At 44.7% G+C, this 15,465-nt stretch overlaps 1 protein-coding gene across 1 annotated transcript; it reads right to left on the bottom strand.

Moving 5' to 3' along the window:
- Positions 1 to 8,394: 8,394 nt before the first annotated feature.
- On the bottom strand, positions 8,395 to 14,936 carry LOC119353973 (major facilitator superfamily domain-containing protein 12-like). The gene is made up of 13 exons (XM_037620678.1): positions 14,661 to 14,936; positions 13,031 to 13,232; positions 12,197 to 12,266; positions 11,833 to 12,029; positions 11,669 to 11,744; positions 11,509 to 11,583; positions 11,346 to 11,425; positions 11,086 to 11,212; positions 10,192 to 10,251; positions 9,739 to 9,789; positions 9,474 to 9,632; positions 9,035 to 9,167; positions 8,395 to 8,941 (listed from the first exon to the last, which is right to left on the bottom strand). The coding sequence occupies exons 2-13, from the start codon at positions 13,198 to 13,200 to the stop codon at positions 8,772 to 8,774; spliced, it is 1,368 nt and encodes a 455-aa protein (XP_037476575.1). The 5' UTR covers positions 13,201 to 13,232; positions 14,661 to 14,936; the 3' UTR covers positions 8,395 to 8,771.
- Positions 14,937 to 15,465: the final 529 nt, after the last annotated feature.

Raw genomic sequence — 15,465 nt, 5'->3', positions numbered from 1 at the left:
CCACCACCGGCCCGCACCACCACCATGTCACCCGTCGAACGCCACCATCGCCGGCCTGCTTCGGGGCGCCGCCGCGCCGCTGTGCCCGGCATCGAGCGCCACGCCCAGCCGTAGATCTGGCCCGCGCCAAACCCTACGAGCGGGGGACGAAGGAGCCCCGTCGCCGCCGGCGACGGCCGGGCTTTGCCTGGCCGCGCCCCTTGGCGGCGGTGAGGGCGGAGGAGGGAGGAGGAGGGGGTGCGGCGGCCGGGATCGGGAACCCTCCCCGACGCCTCGCGGGTGGCGGCGGGGGAGGGAGGGAGCGTCCGACTCGCTCACTGCTATTTTATCCCGCGGTGCGGCGCGACGCACGTATCCTACAAGAATATTGCACCCAACACAATGTTGTCCATGGTGCTCCTTCACAACAAGAGGACACAGATCATCTGCTCATTCATCCAAGAGCAATGTGGATTTGGCTTGACCAGTCTACTTCCTCCACCCCGCATCCAAGCAACTCTACGTTTGGCCTGAAATCCTGCTAGTAATGCTATGAAAATTTCGGGACCCTAGAAACGCTGCAATATTCGGGAGCGAAGATCATTGCTCTTCCTTCACTGTTCAAAATATTTGTAATAATTTTGAAATTTAGGCCTATTGATTTAGAAAGCCGGGTGATAAGGTTGCCGCCCTGGCTTGGTGAGACTAGCTTTTTTCAATAATGCTAAACATACAAAAAGCTACACACAATTACACGCTGATTAGAATTTTTTTCCATATACTAACCAATCACAAACTTGCCCTTTTCTCTGATTTTCAGAGGGATGGGCCACCTCCTCACCTACTCCCTCCGTTCCAAAATAGATGACCCAACTTTATACTAACTTTAGTATAAAGTTGGGTCATCTATTTTAGAACGGAGGGAGTATTAACCAATCAAATTAAATTTTTTTGTAAAACCTTGTAACTTGTTTGTACGTATAGCATTACTCTTTACAGCTTGCGGTCATCTTGTAAAAATTTGGCCTCACGGCCATATTCGAGTACTATATATGCATACTTGTGGGATCCTCTCCCTCGGTGATTCTAAAAAGAAGGTAATTTTCTTCGTGAGCGTCCCAAACCTGGTCCCAGGTTCAAATACTGTAGCCAGCGATAGTTCAGACTGTGTGAAAGCACACGCGCAACAAGTTGCAGACTGACAGTGCATGTTGAGCTATGCTAACCTTTTCTGAATTAAAAATTTGTAAAGGACAGAACAAGCAGTTGGCTCTCCTTTGCCAAGATAATTGGTGTGTGCTCTCTACTGTGCAATGATCAATCAGTTCCGCGGTCGATGACAGATTTGGCGAATCTACGCAAGGATTTCTTCCACCTGCACATGATTTCTTTCCTAATTAAATGCTCTCCAGATCATGGTAAGATTTCCGGTGACACTGTACTCGTCTCTTGGTCTTTTCTTTATGCTACGAGTCCATTTCATACCTGCTATATTTTCTGCACCAAGATCTCGTAGCTTATGGCTGTACATCTGACCGGTCCAAAGGAGTCCATAACAGCGGACAAATATTCATGTTCATGTTCATGTTCAGGTTTTATTCCGGCGACGGAAATGTCCAGGCAACAATGTCACATCTGTCGCAAAAACTAAGACAATTCAAAGCCCATATCCCAGTCAAAAGTAAGAAACAAATGAAAAAGATTCCGCGACAATAACCGTCTCAATCCCAGTCAAACGAGTGGAAAACTTGTGGAATTCCTGACGAACAACTCCAAGGTGGAACCAGTAATACTTCCAAAAGTAATGCAACATTCATGGTACAGTATGCAAAGATCCGGAGAAAGGAGACAGCTGAGTTGATCATCCATCTGCTTCTGTCACGGAAACCGTTTCCCTTCCGCAAATTTTCTCACCGCGAGAAAATGACCAGGATGGCAGCGTTTTACTCTTCCGACAGCAACGCGGACGAAAGGCACTCCTCGAAATCATTGAGTGCGTGCATGCATATGTACGCACATGAGGCAAGGGCATTTTCTTCTAGTGCCGCCTAACTTTACATACTTTTAGGTTTTAGCCTTCTGAAAACCCTTTTTTACTACCGATATATGTCACCATGTGGGGCTCCGGTTACGCGGATAACGGTGCAAACCAAATGAAGAAGACGATTCAAAGTTACATAACACGGTGACATCGACCTCATGACCTCACGCATTCCAATTGGCATGCCGGTTTTTATCGTCGCCAATCATGTGCATGCATCTAGCAAGCAATCTATCCCCATCGCTTGCCGTAGGAATTGGTATGCATCTGGGTAAGGTAGATGTGCCTCCTTGATTAATTTTATTTCACCACCACCCTGCAATGTTGAACTAGTCAGGGAAACGCCATTATTGAGTGAGCATGCGGCAGTGCTTGATTAATCAAAGACAACCACACATATAGTACTGCCTGGAGATCACATTCATGAATGTAAGATCCGGAACCTCCAACGGCAACATCATACTTTTGTGCCCTTTAGAACAATCCACGGACTATGTTACATGCATCGAAGATCTGCCGCGGATCATAAGCATCTAGGAAAGCAATTGTCGCGATTTGCTTCGATATTTTCGGTACCTACAATTGATACCCGGGTTAGCTAGCTGAGCATGAGCTGCAGCTGCAGGCCGGCCGGTTTATAGTAGTGGTAAAGAAGACAACCTTAATTTGGAGCATCATGTATATCAGGTTTCCCCAAGGGAGAACGAAGATTACGAGACGGGTGAAAACAACAGCAACAGCATTTTCATCTGATGGATACACATATGAACATCAACCTTGACCATGGACCTCTACTTTGTCATGGTCAGGAGGCCTTTGCCGCAAGGCGATGAAACCTGAGGCAGGGCGATCGCGGTTCACAAAATGGGGCGACGGAAGGGGTGGTCCACGTCCACGAGACGGTGGTGGCACAAGTGCACCAAGTTGTTGAGGTCTTGAGGGCGCCAGCAAGTTGTCGTCTGTCAGATGTGTGTGTGTGTGTACATCGTACTCTGGCTCCACGACGCTGTTGACCTAGCGTTGTCCGGTGTGGATGCGAGGAGGCCCCGGGGCTCCGAGGGAACGCACGAGTTTTCTCCGGTCAAGCCTAGCTCGTCAGGCTCAGCAGCATTTGCCTCGTCACATGGCCGGGCGTCACTACTGGTTTTTGCTCTCTCTGGGGGGCACCACCCCCCGTCCCTCGGGCTATATATGGAGGCCATTGTGTTTGTCTATGCATTGTGCAGCGACACACACACAGAGAGAGAGACAGACAGACAGACAGACATACCTTTGAGCAGATGAGCGCTTGAGCTGTTCTTGTGGGTTAGGGTCCTGTGATCAGGAGAGATGACACCGACGCCGATCGGATGGGTCGGCTTAACCAGGCCATGCATCCGTCTGGCCGGAGTTGGTGTCACCTCGCCTGAACATAGGGCTCACTATCCCTGTCAAAGCACCAGCTTCAGAGGAGAGCACTGCACAGGTGATAATGCAACTGCAGCTGAGCACCGCCTCCTCTTCCTCCTCGCGTTTCCTCTTGCAGGTCAGGTCAGCTGGAGATGCGGCCGTTCTGCCATGTCATGAGAGAAAGCGTGCTGGCAGATGTTGGAGCTCATACACAAGGTTAGTTAGCCATGTAAGAAACCCAAGAATTTGTATCTCTGAAAACATGCCATGCCCACGGTCTTGCTTGCCTGAGGGAAAGTGCTGGTCTAACGATTTGCTATCGCTTTCTACTGCAGGAGAAGGAAGGCGGCCGGGAAACTCAACACCGCTAATTTTGGCTGCTTTTACCCTTCTGTCTGTTTAAGATCACCTTTTTCAGTATCCCAGCAGCAGCATGCACGACGGAGAGCCCATCCGGACCGGGAGCTTTGCTCGTGGGCATGGCTTTGATCGCATGCCAAATCTCGTCCTCGGAGAACGGCCGTTCAAGTGCCATTCGATCAAAGTGCTCGGGGTGGATCTCCTCCCAGGAGAGGGAGAAAGCACGCTCCTCGGAAGATCCAACGATGGTCGATGAGTGGTCGAAGGCCGCCTCCGCAAGGGCAGCCGGCTCGGAGACGGTGTTGTTGTCCATGGAGCCCGGAGATCTGGTTTCTCTGGTGGCGGTGCGCGGCGCGAACACGTGGGAACGCGGAGCTCGCGCTTGAGCCAAGCAAAGCGCGACCGCTGCCTGGCAATGGAGCGATCCAGGGATGCTAGACCGAGGTTGACGGAGGCCGGAAGTCCTGCGCAGCGTCCAACCGAGCGGTGAGCTCACGTGCCACAAGGAGCTGGAGCTAGATAAATGTTATTTTTTAGGTTTATTCCGGTGATGGAGATATCTAGGCAAGAAATAAAAGAAAGATTCAAAAGTGAGAAACAAATGAGGTAAAGTAAAAAAGATTTCACAATAATAACCGTCTCGGTCTTAGTCAAACGAGCTGAAAACTTGTGGAATTCTTGACGAACAGCTCCAAGCTGCCCGTGGTTCCAAAAGTTATGCAACACGCATGGGGGAGTATGCAAGAACTAGACAAAGGAGACAGCTGATCATCTATCTGCTTCTATCATGGAAACAAATTCTTTTACTGCGCATTTTCTCACTGCACGAAAAATGACCAGGATGATAGCATTTTGCTCCCTTTTTTTTTGCGAGAGAAATTTCCAATCTATTCATCAATCATGGCAGTACAGAGAACACAAGAGGTGATAAAAATTACAACTAGGTCTATGGACCACCTAGCGACGACTACAAGCACTGGAGCGAGCCGAAGGCGCGCCGGCGTCATCACCCCTCCATCACCGGAGCCGGACAAACCTTGTTGATAGCAACATTGGACGAAAGGTCCTCCTCACAATCTTTTTCTTTTTTTTGAAACGGAGGCAAAAGTTTTGCCTCGTATGTTAACTAACTAAGAAGAAGAGAGTTGCCTAATTAATTTACAGGGGGAAACCCGTACAATCATTGAGTGCATGCATATGCACATGATGCAAGGAATGACATTTTCTAGTGTGCCCAACTTTTAGCCTTATTTTCTTTTCGAGATGAACTTTAGCCTTCTAAAAACTTTTTTTTGTACCAATACATGTCATCATGTGGGGTTCCGATCATGGGGATAATAGTATGAACCAAATAAAGTAGACAATTCAAAGTTTTTTTTCTCTCGACCATTCACAGTTGCATGCTGACATTTACTTATGACATCACACGTTCCTATTAACATGCTGATTTTTATCATCACCAATGATATGTGCATGCATGTAGCGATCTATCCCAATCGCTTGCGATAAGGAATTGTAGCTAGATGTGCCTCCTTGATTAGTTTTATTTTACCACCCTACAATGTTGAATTGGTCAGGGAAACGCCATTGATTTAGCATGGGGCAGGGCTCAATAATTAATCAAATAGAACCACATATGTAATACTGCCTGGAGATCACATACATGCATGTAAGATACGGAACCTCCAACAGCCACATCATGCTTTTGTGTCTTTAAACAATCCACACGCTATATGTTACATGCATACAGGAAAGCAATTGTCCCGATTTGCATCGATATTTTCGGTACCTACAGTTAATACCGGGGTTAGCTAGCTAAACATGAGCTGCAGGCCGGCTGGTTTATTGGCAGTAAAGAACACAAACTTTGGACCATCATATGGAGTAGTATCAGGTTTTCCTCGGGGAGAACGAAGATTATGAGATGAGGGGAAAAGATGGGAATGTTAAAAATACTCCCTCGGACACGTCGGATCCCGCACATAAATTCTAAAGTGTTTGGTCCCGAGCACCCCTGTGCGAAGTACGAGCTAGCGGCATTAAAGTGGTTCACTCAGGATGGAAGCAATGCGTGTTTGGGATGGAAATTTCTATTTTTAGAGCTTGACAATTTTCACCTTTTTTTTCTTGATGCAATATGGCAATTCTCTTCAGTCAGCATGACAATTTTTATTATTTTCTTTTTTAAGGCTGGCAATTATCCATGTTGTAATCATGGCAAATACTCTATTGCAGCATGATACTTTTCTGACAATCTTTTATACAACACGGCAATCTTTACTTTAGAAATGACAAATTCTTTTGCAACAGCATGCATCTATTTTCATGGCCATTCTGGAGCGTTCGCTGGAAGTGGGTTTTTTTAGCAAACAAAAACATTTGTCCGCTCTTATTAACTAACTGACAGGGGAACGATCGTTCGCTCGGTTTTACCCCCCGAGGGAACGAACGTCGGATGTGTATTGACGTAAAAAAGGAAAGAATTTTCGTCTGATGGACGCACATGGATCTACTTTGTCAGGGCCAGAAGGCCTTGGCTACAAGGCGATGAAATTTGGGAGGGAGTGAGATCGCAGCTCACAAAATCGGGCAACGGAAGCGCTAGTGCACCAAGTTGTTGAGGGCGCCAGCAAGTGGTCGTCTGTCCTCTGTGTGTGTACATCGTACTCTGCCTCCACGACGCCGTTGACCTACCGCTGTCCAGTGTGGATGCACGAATTTTCTTTGGTCAAGGCTCGTCGGACTCGGCAGCATTTGCCTCGTCACATGGCCGGGCGTCACCAGCACCAGCTAGCTAAAATTTTCTTTCTGGGAGGCACCACTCCCTGTTCCTCGGCCTATATATGGAGGCCATTTGTGTTTGTCTATGCATCGTGCAGCGAGACACACACAGAGACAGAAAAACAGACAGACAGACAGAAATACCTTTGAGCAGCTGATGAGCGCTTGAGTTGTTGTTGCTGTTCGTGTGGGTTAGGGCCCTGTGCTCAGGAGAGATGACACCGACGCCGATCAGATGGGTCGGCTTAACCAGGCGTCTGTTCGGAGTTGGTGTCACCTCGCCTGAACATAGGGCTCACTAGCCCTGTCAAAGCACCAGCTTCAGAGGAGAGGGGAGCACAGGTGATAATGCAACTGCAGCTGAGCACCGCCTCCTCTTCCTCTCCTCCCGTTTCCCTCCGCGTTTCCTCTTGCAGGTCGGGTCAGCTGGAGACGCGGCCGTTCCGTCATGGCATGAGACGCACGCAGCGGGCTGGCGGATGTTGGAGCTGGGCGGCAGACGGCCACACGCAGAGGCTGGCCAGCCATGCATCGATCCATGGAACGAATCCCAGAACAATTCGTCCGTGAAGCATCGCCATCAACTCGAGCTCCACTCCGCGTTTCCTCTCTCGGTTAGTGTTTTTCAGTAGATGCCTGTTGTGTATTTGTCTACTTCGCTCTTGTGGCGCTTTGTTGTAACATCTCTGATGAAAAACATTGCTTGCTCGAGGGAAGGTGCCAGTTTAATGCTGCTATCGTTTTCCCCTGCAGGAGAATGAAGGCGGCCGTGCGTGCAGCTCCCAGCTGAGCAAGACCGCCAATTTCGGCTGCTGGCGTAAGATCGCCTTATTTTTCTGATTGCAACGAGGTTGTTGGCCTGCACTCTGTTCTCTGCTGGGTGTAACCGGCTGGGTTAGCTTTAAAATAGGTTCTGACTTCTAACAAATTGTTGGCTGCAGCTTTGTTTTGTGGCGAATATTGCTTCCTTGGTTCTGCTTTGCCTTTCCCACTCTATGAACCTCGGCTGAACTATGCTGTAAGATTTCTCGATCAAAAATTCGATGGTTGGTTAGGTCCACCCCTGTTTCGTGTTCTCTGCATCGGAGCCACATTATCACTGCCGCTTTTCAGCGACATGGTGAAAGCGCTATCGCTCAAGAATGCTAAAATTAACTCAAGATACCGAGTCCAGTTTCCAACATTTGACATACTCAGACATGCATATCAAGCAGCGGCGTAGCCAGGCCCCGGGCTGCCCGGGCCATGGCTGGGGCGTGAAGAGAAAACTCATCATGTACTGTAGCAACAAGGCTGGCCCGGGGCGTAGGGATTTCCTGGCTACGGCACCACCTGCCTCCCACCCCGGGTCACCAGTATTCCGGGTTCATTCATCCCGAATTCCTGTTAAGCTCATCTTCGTGATATCTTCATTTCAAATTTGTAGCGCACGATGCGCTTGCATCACCATGTTTACCACTGATCAAGGTGGCTCAACGAGCGGCGTAACTCTCAGATCTCCATTTGAAGCATATCCGCAAATGCATAACCCCTTGGGAATTCACAGCTCCACTATCTAGTTAGCCTTTCAAATCAAACAAGAGATGGAACAGCCACCACTATCATTTTGCCTTTTTTTTCTTCTTAAGAGTCCAAACTTGTCAGGCACACCGCACAAACAAATGCTCAAGTTTTCAGTACGCGTTCTAGCTGCGTCTGTCCCCGGCGCGTACCAGCAATAGCACATTATAGCAGGCTTCAGTCACCAAGACCGATACCGTATACTATTTCACTTAAATACTGATCAAATTCAGGATGAAATCGCAGTCATCCAAAACAAACCCCAACCCAAGTACGCCAAGAAGTACATTGCCACAGGGGTGTTTAGATGGATTAAACTTTTCAAATGAATACACGTACAGGCTTTGCATTGTTCTAAACAATGTGACTGGGATATATCTAGCTATTTACAGTTACAAGGTACTGGGGATCAATTCACACAGATAAGTATGACCATTAGCAGGTTATGACTTATGTGCCACTTTCGGTTTATACTCAACGCCTTGCTGAGTAACCTTCTCTGTTGGTCACCTAAACTTCTCCCAGACTATACAGTATATTAGCGGATTGGTCGTGTCTGAATTCGTTCCCCCATGTGCCATATAAAGTTTGTTAGCACCTCCGGAGTTTATATGCAGGGCTGGCCATCAAATTTCTACAGTGCAAGTGCTACCAGCAAGAGTTAGGCAAGAAGAGGCTCCACTAGAGGTCTCCGTCGAGCTTCAGGGAGGTCCATGGTATGAGCTACTATGGCTGAAAGAAGCGAGAAGACGGCTGGAACTAGCCCCAGACCGAGTCTCGTAACGGAATAGCCGTATGCCAATTCTTGGTTCTCACTGATCTTGGTGCTTCCTGCCACGCAAAAAATGAAAATCTCATTGTGTATACAAATCCATTTGTTGTGAGTAATCATTAGTGTGCCAAGATACCAATAAGTAGCATTACCTTGGTAGGACTCGAGGATATACAACGCTATGCCACATGACACTTTGTCAATAAAACTTAAAGAGCCGTATACAAAAGCACAACCATTTAGATCTTCTCCTACTAAAACACCTTCCATGCTGATACTTGTGACCTGTAATCAAAGGAAACCGAAGAGATCAGAGTGACGAAAAGTGAGCTCCCAGCCTATAACATGATTATGCATCACATACACAAATGTAGACATGTTCAATTGCAAATCTTCAAGAGGCTATGAAATGCTCACAGCAAGGCATAGACCAAATGGATATATATGTCAGAGTTGTACAAGCCCACATGGCTAACAACTACATATAACATATACTTCTAAGCCAAATACATAGGAATTTTTCACCATGAATTTGTACATGTATATTATACTAAATTGACTCTTTAAACTGAATCAAGGTTAGAAACATACTGTCATAAGTGCATTGGCCGCTCCTATCGTGATTGAAAGGGCATACATGAAGTTGTGCATACTGCTTGGTAAGAGAACAATTCCAATGCCGGACAATATCCAAATCATTGCTCCAGCTGAGAAGTAGTTTTTTAGACGCCAACCCGACCATCTAGTCTCCTATAAAAATATAGAATTCCATTGAGTTGGTTCCTCCAAAGAAATATGCTCCCCATTGAGTTGAGGAAGAAAATAAATTAATTAAACTCTAAGAAGATAGTCGGACCTGTAACATGACAGATACTACCAAGCTGCATACATAGATAATAGCAGGTACCTGAAAAACAAAATGAGCAAACACTAATTCATGGAAATTTAATTTTATGAAATGTATCAAGAAACTATCTAAATTAATCAACAGTATGAACTGGATTGTGGACCTCAATTGAAAAAGGAAAATATCAACAAGTAGTATCACTTTCAGCATTCAGATTATACTGAGAGCGAGCATTTGAGTGCCTGATTGGACTACATGTATAGTGTAACTCATGCAAAGCAAGCTTACAAAATTGTCGCACCTGCATCATAAGTTCTATTGATTTTTCTTCTTCTTCTAATTCAGGCATTTATATTGCACATGTATCACATGAGTTCAACTTGCCCATGGACATAATCAACATCAGGATGAAAAAATCATAAGAGAGACATTCCAAGAGCAAAAGGGGAAAGAAAATCTTACCAGCGCTTTGGAAGATTGGTGCATTCCCAAATCATTTATCACGTAGAAAGCAAGAAATGCCTGATCAAATATATATAAACATTATAAACGATCTGCTATCCGGTTGAAGTTCAAACTTCGAAGAATTAAGGGGGTACAATGAAATTATAGAGAAAATAAGAGTACTGCAATATAATAAGAGTACTGCAATGAAATTATAAATGATTTGCAATATTTGATATCCAATCTGTCCTTGACTGTGTAATACATATATTAAATTATATAAGAATACCTACAAGGAACTAAATATCTTTTTTTTATGAAGACAAGACCCCAAATTCGAGCAGAAGAAAACTAGAATTTGGGTGGTGCAATTTTACATCCATTCCCTCACCCCGCTGAGCTAGGCTCAGTTCCTATAACATACGAAGGTACACTAATATACTAGTAATATATATATTGAGCATTTTCTATCTTTAGTATGTCGGTATATTTTAATGTTATCTTCCATAAATTGAAACAAACATAATCATAAGATAGTTACAGCACAGAAAAAGATAGTGAAAACCAATCAAGGATACATGTGATGCGTAACACCGCATGTGCGACTGAACTGTTAAATATTTCATACAAAAACATCTAAAGAAAATGCTGTTTAATAATTAATGTGTGAAAAAATTTAGTTTTTCCAAGAAATTTAGCCATGTTTCCCCATGCCATGGTACACCATTGACAGCGCGGTCTACTCCGAGTAATATACCATAATCCACAAGAGATGTCCTTTACCATACATGGCATTCATCAAATAATAATCTAAGGCTTGAAAAAGATCAAGTAAAGTACAAGGCAGTAAACTAAATGGAATGAACAAAGTTGTTTGGTCTCATAATCACGTAGCTTAAGATTACTAGATACCTGCGAAACATTGGTTACCAATCTAGTGCACATGTAGACTAGAGCAACTTGGTAGTACAATACTTTCTTGAACCAGTGGGCCCATGAAATTCTGGAGAGGCTCTTATCCTGAGAAGGTTGATTTAACCTACAGAATTCAAAGTTAGAAACAAACTGAAAATAAAATAGAAGGAAAACATACTGAAAGTTAAGAACATTTTCAAAAGAACATGGCATTAAAACTTTGTAATCCAGATGTCCAAACAAGGTTTCCATCTTACCCTGGCTCTTTTGTTCCAATCAAGAACGCGACAACAAAACAACATCCGATGGAAATGGCCGTATAAGCAATCCAACGATACTGAGCAAAAGGATTTGAGAAATTTAAGATAAAACAAGAACTCAGATAAATGATAGTATATATTACTTAACACAAGAAAGTACCTGAACTAATACACTCACTGACCGCATTAGAGTAAATATCAACAAAGCAATGCCATACAAGCTAAGATTTGCGACCTGGAATAAGCGTGAAAAATGAACATGTCAGGGACAGTTATTCAGATACCTAGACACAGTAAAATCAAGGCAGAGTAAGGTGTACCATCGTGAAGGCATTGCGGCAGCTCACTAGTGCAACCCGACTTGTTGGGTTTGACGTCATGCAGTTCACCATTGACCTTGGAAATATATAAAAGATATACACAAATGATATGCTGAAATCACAAGAAAAGCATGAATGTAAGTAATGAAAGGAAGGAGCATTACATGTGAGCGACTTGGGTAACTGCCCAACCAACATTAAAAATAGAGGCAAATATGCTGTATCCAACAGTCTCCAGAGTTGACGAATTAGTCCCCGTGAGTTTGCAAGGCAAACAGCTACCAAAAACAGATGAGAAGGAAATTGCTACTAGAATAGATCCTCCTGCATGCCACAGTTTGAAATGTCCAAAACGATCAATCTGAAACAAAAATGATTCATTTATGTATCTACTTCGGAGCAATACACGGTAAATACAGAGAAACCCTAGAAGTGAATGCCGAAAGAGAAGCAATCAAACATATATTATATGATATCAGAAACTTATAACAGTGCAGTAATATAAATCCTGTTCATTTTGCCACATACCAGCTCACCAACAAAGATTGTTGTGAAGCCATCCGCCAACTGACCGGAAAGCATGACAATAGCAGCATCACTGCAGAGTTGAATAAAAGGTGAATTGCCTAAAAGAATTCTGAAGCAACAAGTAATCATTTCAAGCTTTTTCGACATCTCAGGCAGAATATTTCTCGAAGCATGAAGTGTCTAAATGGTCCATTTTCAAATAGCATCACAGATGCTTCATATATGACAAATGTTTCCTACAACCGGGTGTAGTTAAACCCACGTGCATTTCATTCATTCTAGGTAATATCTATCATACCGGAGCGTATGCACGCAGTATGTAATACTATATAAGAATACTTGGATAGTCTATATATATACTACTTTTTGGGTAGGATGTTCCATATTTTTAGCATGCTCCTTTTTACATACAAATTTGTATGTATTCCACAAATATAGTAAAAACTATGGACTCACTTCCAGTTTTTCATGTAGCTCACTCTGGAATACCTTAGATATAGTATATGAACATACTAAAAATGATAAAGTAGTATATATACTAACACATGGTAGTATATGAGATGTGGGTGTAACTACACCTGGTTTCTAGGATGTATTTATACATAAAGATCAAGGGATAATAGAAAATGCAATATATATTATCACACCTAAAACATAATGAAGTTTAATATGAACTTATATCTGATGCATTTATTTGCGTAAAGATTTATAACAAAAACTTTAAGGACTGCAGGAATGCCTTCATTCAATATGATTTCGCAACATCTGAAAGAACATAATATAATGATTTAGAGTACAAATGGAGAAGAAAAAAATTATAATCCTACTACATACCTTGGACTAAGGCCGACGTCCGTCAAGAATACCAACAAATATGTAAACCAACAAGATGATGTGATATCATTTAGCATATGCCCAGAGCCATAGGAAAAGATTGGCACCCTTCCTAATGGCTCATCCCATTCTAATTCACTTGATGGCTCAGTACCAATCATTTTAACCATTACTTGACGTTGGCAAAACTATGAAGTATCACCTACATTACAAAGGAACACACATTTACATTTAATCCACTGTGTAAATAACATGGTATGAGTCCCTACTTTCAAGAAAAAGAATGGTACTGCAAGTTTTTTTAAAGTATTATGGCAAGTGGTGATAATGTCAGCATTCTTTACATGATGCAAAAAAACATAAACACAAGGTCTGTCTGTGGTACTTAGTGCAAGGTCTAAAGCTATATCAAACGAGTATGGACTAATTTCTTTTACTGTGATGTTATTCAGCAGTAAATGCAAGGTATCGACCGTATTACAAGTTTCAGCAATAAATGCAAGGTATTGACCGTATTACAAGTTTCAGCAATAAATGCAAGGTATTGACCGTATTACAAGTGTCAACTGGGAAGGCATTCATATTTTCTGGACTCCAGAAGATAGTAACATTTGATTGGTCTCAAGTTAGAAGAGATCAGTGAAATTTCCAGGTAATGCAATGATACAAAAAGAAGGTCCCTCCCATGTTCATTTTCTGCTTTCTTTCTACTCCCCACTTTCCTCTCTGCCTTTCCCTCCTACCTGATCCTAATGCATATGCACAAAAGGAGCGAATTCCAACATGTGCATTACAAAGGAACACACATTTAACTCACTGTGTAAATAACGTGGTATCACTCCCTGCTTTCAACAAAAGGAATTGTACTGCAAGCTTTTTTAAAGTTTTATGGCAAGTGGTGATAATGTCAGCATTCTTTACATGATGCCAAAAAGCATAAACATAAGGTCTGTCTGTGGTACTTATTGCAAGGTCTCAAGCTATATCAAACGAGTATGGACTAACTACTTTTACTGTAATGTTATTGAGCAATAAATGCAAGGTATTGACCGTATTACAAGTGTCAAATGGGAAGGCATTCATATTTTCTGGACTCCAGAAGATAGTAACATTTGATTGGTCTCAAGTTAGAAGAAATCAGTGAAATTTCCAGGTAATGCAATGATACAAAATGGTCTCTCCCACTCGACAAAGTGAGGTTCATTTTCTGCTTTCTTTCTACTACTCCCCCATTTCCTCTCTACCTTTCCCTCCTACCTGATCCCAATGCATATGCACAAAGGGAGCAAATTCCAACATGTGCACCGCGACTGTGAGCGGTGACACCGAGCAGTAAATGAACTGAACCCACGAAAACACCAGATTTCTGAACTTGATATATACAGTACAGACTAACGAAATCAACAAAACTGCACAAAGCCGCCTTAGGCAAGATATTGTAGTTATCCAGCTGGCTCTGAAATGGCCAATCCGCCGTGTTTGCTCGAGACGCCCCCAAATCCGGAAATCCCATCCCACGGCGGTCAACGAGAAGCCCCGACGGGCAGCAAGCAACCCACCCACACAGACCCAAACCAGGCAAGAAAACCCCCGGAGCCGATCAAACAGGGGCCAGCAGAGAAGCTCTCACCAGCAGCCGCAGCGTGGCGATCGCCGCCCGTCCGCCCGCGCGTCCGGCCGGACCTGCGCAAGCACGCGTCCCGAAGAGCGTCGGGGCCGCCGGGGCAGACTATTTTCAATGACTATATTTGGGGAAAATGAGGAAGCGACGGACGGGTATTGGGTACGGGCGACGTCGCGTGGACGGCAGGCGGAGATGCGGGGGGACGCGACAGAGACGGGCGGACTCGGTGCTGCCGGAGGAGGACAGGCCACTACTGGGACGGGACGAGACGGGGCCGACGAGAAGAGAGCCGAGCCGACGGGAAAAGAAAGCAGGGGGGCGGGGGAGAGACGACTATTGGTTGGGGCTGGGCCGCCACTATCCGAGAAAAACGGAGAGGCACGGGCCGGTGGGCCCGCCGAGGCGGTTAGGATATTCTTTCCGGAACTGGTGCGCGCCGCGCGTCCGCTCGTCCGCGGGCCGAGGAGGGAGAGGAGTGTCCCGGTACGGCGAGATTCATGCCATATTTGCCTCCCTGGTGTGGTGCCGTGCGGCCTGGGCGGACCGTGTGAACGGGTCTTGTTTGTTGGTCAGTGGCCGATTACCAAAGCGTTGTCGTTGTCCATGTTCCTTCGGGAAGAAGTACTTGTTCGATTTGCAATGCAATCCGGTGAGATTGTCAAAGAAGACGGAGCACCTGCTTGGCTGGAGTGGCGTTGCAGACAGCTCAGCCGGCGAGGTGTGCTTATAAAGAACAGCCGGTGAGCGTGTAGTTTAGGCTTTCGGAGGAATCATCGGGTACACTAGGCCTATATTTGCGTTCTACGGATGT

The sequence above is a fragment of the Triticum dicoccoides genome, chromosome 2A, assembly GCF_002162155.2.
Source record: "Triticum dicoccoides isolate Atlit2015 ecotype Zavitan chromosome 2A, WEW_v2.0, whole genome shotgun sequence".
NCBI classification, from domain to species: Eukaryota; Viridiplantae; Streptophyta; class Magnoliopsida; order Poales; family Poaceae; genus Triticum; species Triticum dicoccoides.
This window is presented reverse-complemented; position numbering and strand designations above follow the sequence as displayed.

Bases quoted from the DNA above. Each gene is read 5' to 3' on its own strand.
- LOC119353973 (XM_037620678.1), bottom strand. From the start codon at position 13,200: ATGGTTAAAATGATTGGTACTGAGCCATCAAGTGAATTAGAATGGGAT. The intron at 9,790-10,191 runs GTAAGATTTTCT...TTTGTTTTTCAG, and splicing joins ACCAATCTTCCAAAGCGCTG to GTACCTGCTATTATCTATGT. The intron at 9,633-9,738 runs GTCCGACTATCT...ATATTTTTATAG, and splicing joins TAGTATCTGTCATGTTACAG to GAGACTAGATGGTCGGGTTG.